The sequence below is a fragment of the Solanum tuberosum genome, unplaced genomic scaffold (assembly GCF_000226075.1).
Source record: "Solanum tuberosum cultivar DM 1-3 516 R44 unplaced genomic scaffold, SolTub_3.0 scf00277, whole genome shotgun sequence".
In the NCBI taxonomy this organism is placed as follows: Eukaryota; Viridiplantae; Streptophyta; class Magnoliopsida; order Solanales; family Solanaceae; genus Solanum; species Solanum tuberosum.
The window spans coordinates 304946-309602 of NW_006239197.1; the positions used below are offsets into that span (position 1 = coordinate 304946).

The 4657-nt window shown below is 34.8% G+C and overlaps 1 protein-coding gene across 1 annotated transcript in view; it reads left to right on the plus strand.

Moving 5' to 3' along the window:
- Positions 1 to 2227: 2227 nt before the first annotated feature.
- LOC102597779 (uncharacterized) overlaps positions 2228 to 4657 on the plus strand; it is a 14056-nt gene continuing 11626 nt past the window's right edge. Inside the window, exons 1-2 of the mRNA XM_006358433.2 lie at positions 2228 to 2650; positions 2726 to 2810. Of these exons, the coding sequence (XP_006358495.1) occupies positions 2519 to 2650; positions 2726 to 2810 (217 nt within the window). The 5' untranslated portion in view covers positions 2228 to 2518. The remainder of the gene's footprint in view (positions 2651 to 2725; positions 2811 to 4657) is intronic.

Genomic DNA, 4657 nt, shown 5'->3' on the forward strand with positions numbered 1-4657 from the left:
TTTCTGTTTGTATAAAGCGCGAGAAAATTGTATATACACATGCAAATACATATATATTCGTCCTATACACTTATAATTATACAATAAAAATATTCCCCTGCCCAGTTTTATGTTTGTATAATGTATAATTTATGTTTGTATAAAGCGAAAGAGAGCGATTTTTTATATACAAATATTTTTGTCAACGATTTATACAAACGAGAGGCTAACAACAATTTATACAAATGGCCTGTCAGCGAAATTATACAATTCTGAAGAGGAGACAACGAATTATACAATTGCTTCTTTTTGTATATATGTATAGCGAAATAGACAGCTTTCAATTGTATATGTATAGCGAATTATACATATATATGTTTGCTATGGAGCGCAATTATGCAAACTTTGCTATAGCATACAAATATGATTTTTTTATTTGTTATATGTGAAAGTTGCTCAAATAAATATGCGGAGACTATGATTACGTTAATTAAAAAAATAAGATTTATAGTGTATCGATTATTTTTATTAGCTTTGATTATGTCCAGAAAAATTCAAAATATGAATTCATTTTTAAACTAAATAAAATTAAATGAATATCGATGATGAACTTAAGAATTTTTATTCTTGCGTACATGTTACTATTGAAGAAATTGCAAAATTTAGTGATTTGACATAGCTTTAGGCGGACAAATTACATAGCAGATATTTTGGTAAGCAAAGTTCCAAACAAATTGCAATCTCCATCGTATCTAGTTAAAAAACATCTCTATTTGACTTGTAATTAAATCATATATAAGTTAGCGCATTTTAACAATATTGCTATAGTCACTTACTCATAATTAATTTCAGCATAAAATCTCGCATAGGACTGTACAATATTTGGTTGAATGCATAAAAAAATTTAATCGTTGCATAATAATGTACTTATTTACAAGGCGGAATACATAAACAGACTCCTAAACTTGTTCGGTTTTCCTCTCAGGCACCTTAACTACGCTACCTTACTATTGAATCCATAACCACCCATAATTTGTACCTTTTAGACACTAATAGTTGACATGGCACAAAACTTCAGCAGATATTTTTTATTGATTGTGCGCGTGAAATCCACCTTTCACACGTGGAAAGTGCAACAAATCAAAATACTCAAACCGTTTAAATAATTTACACATCAATCAACCTTGCCAAAATAAAAATCCAAATAAAACCTAGAAAATCAAAACATTTCAATAGTTCAACCCAAATAACTCTAAGAATTGATGATTCAATAGATCCTTTGTTGTTGCCCTTCCGAATGGATCTTGATCAAGACATAATCCTATCATGTCCTTAAAACTCTTTGAGAATTTCTTGTAATACTTGTTGTTTTCAGTTTCCTCATTATCAAAAAATCGAAATCGTTTGTGATTTTCACAAACAAGGACTTTGAAGGAGGGCTTTGTGATTTTCATGAACAAGGACTTTGAAAGAGAAAGATGAGACAAGGGAGGCCTTCCATGCGCTAATTCAAGAGCAGTAACACCGAAGGATCAATATCAGCCTTGAAATTGTATCATATATATGAATATATCACTTCAATGGCCATTCAATATGGTGTTCCAGCCACGTCGCCCGATGAACATTAAGCACGAAGATAAGGAAGAAAACGATGGCTCGTAATCTAAAATTGGCTCAAAAATTGATGAAGAAACTCCAAAATCAGCTAACTTTCTAGTTCCATCAGAATCTATAAAGAAAATTGATGAAGAAGAGAGATACTTTGAGCAGCTCCAACTTAAATATGACATTAAGAAAGAAGAGAAAGAAAAGAGGAGAAAACTAGGATTATATAGATAAAAGAGAAAGAAGACGTGATGGATTCCACATCAGCTCTTTTAAATCGTCTTCACGCGCTTAAGCGACATGAGAACACATTTTGTGTCATGTCAGTCAATACTGTTTAAAAGGTACAAATTATGGGTGGTTCAGGAATTCAATAGGAATGTGGCGAAGTTGAGGTGTCTGAGAGGAAAAATCGAACAAGTTCAGGGACGTGAAATAGCAATATATATACTAATCCTACGAAAATTAAATTATTTAAAAAAAAATTAATATTTTTAACCTTTGAAGTTTGAACACCAAACGAAAAAAAACGAAACACTCTTCCTTACTAATTCATACCTAAATTCTCTATATTATGATCCTCTCATTCTCATACGTAAATCAAACACCAAAGCTATATGTAAATCCAAATACTTAACATTTACATAAGTTTTTGTTGCAAACTTTTAACACGCAGCAGTTAAACAGTTAATTGTCCTCTTTTTTTTTTCTTTTTTTTTTTAATTACACAGAGTCACACACTGTGCATCTTGTTCTTCTTTGTCGCTCGCCGGTCCAAGACGCCTTTTAATCGGTCCTTTTTAAAACCATAGTTGTTCATTTTCACTGAACCGGCTAAACACTCCAACAACCACCAGCACTCGCCGGAAAAGATCTATCAATATAGCCAGATCCATCTCCTTGTTGCTTCCATTTTGCGGGAACAGTTGAAAATATGCTGCGTCTAAGGGCTTTTCGCCCGACAAATGACAAGATCGTGAAGATTCAGATGCACCCGACGCATCCTTGGCTTGTCACAGCTGATGCATCCGATCACGTCTCCGTTTGGAATTGGGAACACCGACAGGTTTTTCTTCTCGTGAAAAGTTTTCGGTATTTTACTTTCTGTTTGTTGGATTGACAAATCTGAATTGGTCGCCAGATTATTTATGAACTGAAACCCGGTGGCGTTGATGAGCGGCGTTTGGTTGGTGCCAAACTGGAAAAGCTTGCCGAGGGTGAATCAGGTTAGTGTGCTTATTAATTTTTTGCTAGTTATTATTTGGTTGGCATGTCAGTAGCATCAACAATATCTACTACTACGATTCAATCCCAAACTTCTGGGGTAGGGTATATGCTTCATCTTAAATTGATTCATTTTTCGCTGACGGTCATCTTACTTTGAATCTCCTCCTTTACCGCTTGGGACTGACTATATGAGATAACATTAGGATGGTAAGCTAAAATAGGTAGAATTTAGATTGAGATGTCAATGCTATGTATATATGTAGAACTTAGCTGGTGAACTCAACAATAAAAAGAAAACTTAGCTGGTGAACTCATTGTTATGCAGGTATGCTGCAGATTGTATAATGACAAAGGAATCGGAAACTAGGAAGTGACTAGTGATAGTCACCAAATTGGTTACTTTATTTATTGTTGTTATAAAATTATGCACCGCATTTTGCAAAATTCAAATGAGTGGAAAGCTAAAGTACTACTTGTAGAAAAAGAAAAGTAATTGAAGGTAGTCTCTATGGTAGTGAGAGAAATCACACTCTAATTAGAGAATTTAGTAGTTCAATTTTGATTTAGTTGTTTATTGATGGAATGCCAGATAGACCTTTACTTGATAAGATGAGTGTTGATACAGACCTAAGTCAAGTCTCGAACACTTGTATTTGAGCAAATCTTAGCTTCTTGTATTTTGGCATATGTAGGGAAAGCTCAGTCGAACTTTCCTCTTGCGAGAGACACTAGAATGTGATTTTTCTCTTGAGATTAGCATAGCCTGGTCGTGGACATGACACTCTATAAAGGAGATCAATTAGATTACCGGTGTTAAAATATCTTCCTTCTTTTTAAATAGTTGTGATGTATGGACCAACTTGTGCACACCTTGAACTGTACAAAGAATTCTCTGAGCTCATTTCAATTCCCTTGTACACTTTTTGTTCAAATTCTTTTGACTGGTTATATATATTTAAGAGGAATCTTTTCATATGTTCATTTCTCTATGTCACAAATCCTTGCTGACCTGTATATTATATACAGTAAGTGGAAAAACCTTAGTCTGGCCTTTTTAGAGAGGGGATGACGATTAGATTAAGATTTGGCTTTTCAATGGTCCATTTGCATTGCCCTCATAGCTTTAACATCTGTATTGGGAGTATCTCCTTCAATCTCTCTCTTTGCACATGGCTCTCTTACTCCCCCTTTTTTAGTTTTTTTATTAATGCGTAAGTGATTCCGCCCTGGTGACTTTACAAGGTGTAGTCGGTCTCGTTCGGTAGGTTGACAATCAACATAAAATAGTCTAACTATGATAATCTTTTCAATTTTGATAAGAACAGAATGAATACACAGAATTCATATAGCCAAACGATCTGAGCCCAGTCAATTTGATATTGAGGCATAGTTGATTGATTGATGTACCTTGGAAGTAATTTGACACTATGATTAATAGTACTTTTGGAAGGTCAATAGCCAGAAAAAGGATGGGGGTTTCCGTGGGAAGAGAACAACATTCTTGTCAATACCGAAATCTCTTGAATGTGTGAGACTTCAAGATTCATGAGAAAAAGTTGCTTTGACTATTGAAAGACTGATATATGATTTTCTTTAAGAGGTGATATGTTAACATATTATTTAAGTGGGAATTAGGAAGGAGGCCATATGAATGTTATTGACGTCTAAAGTAATAGAACTTGATATCCTTAAGCATGAACTGATATGCACTAGAAGCTATGTTCATAAGGAGTGGTGGATGTTGCAAATGAGAACTCTCATCCTACTGCATTTGATTGGTATGGTGGGGGGGGGGGGGGGGGGAGGGGCGGGGGGAAGGGGGCGGGGGGGACAGGAGCCGGTGCAA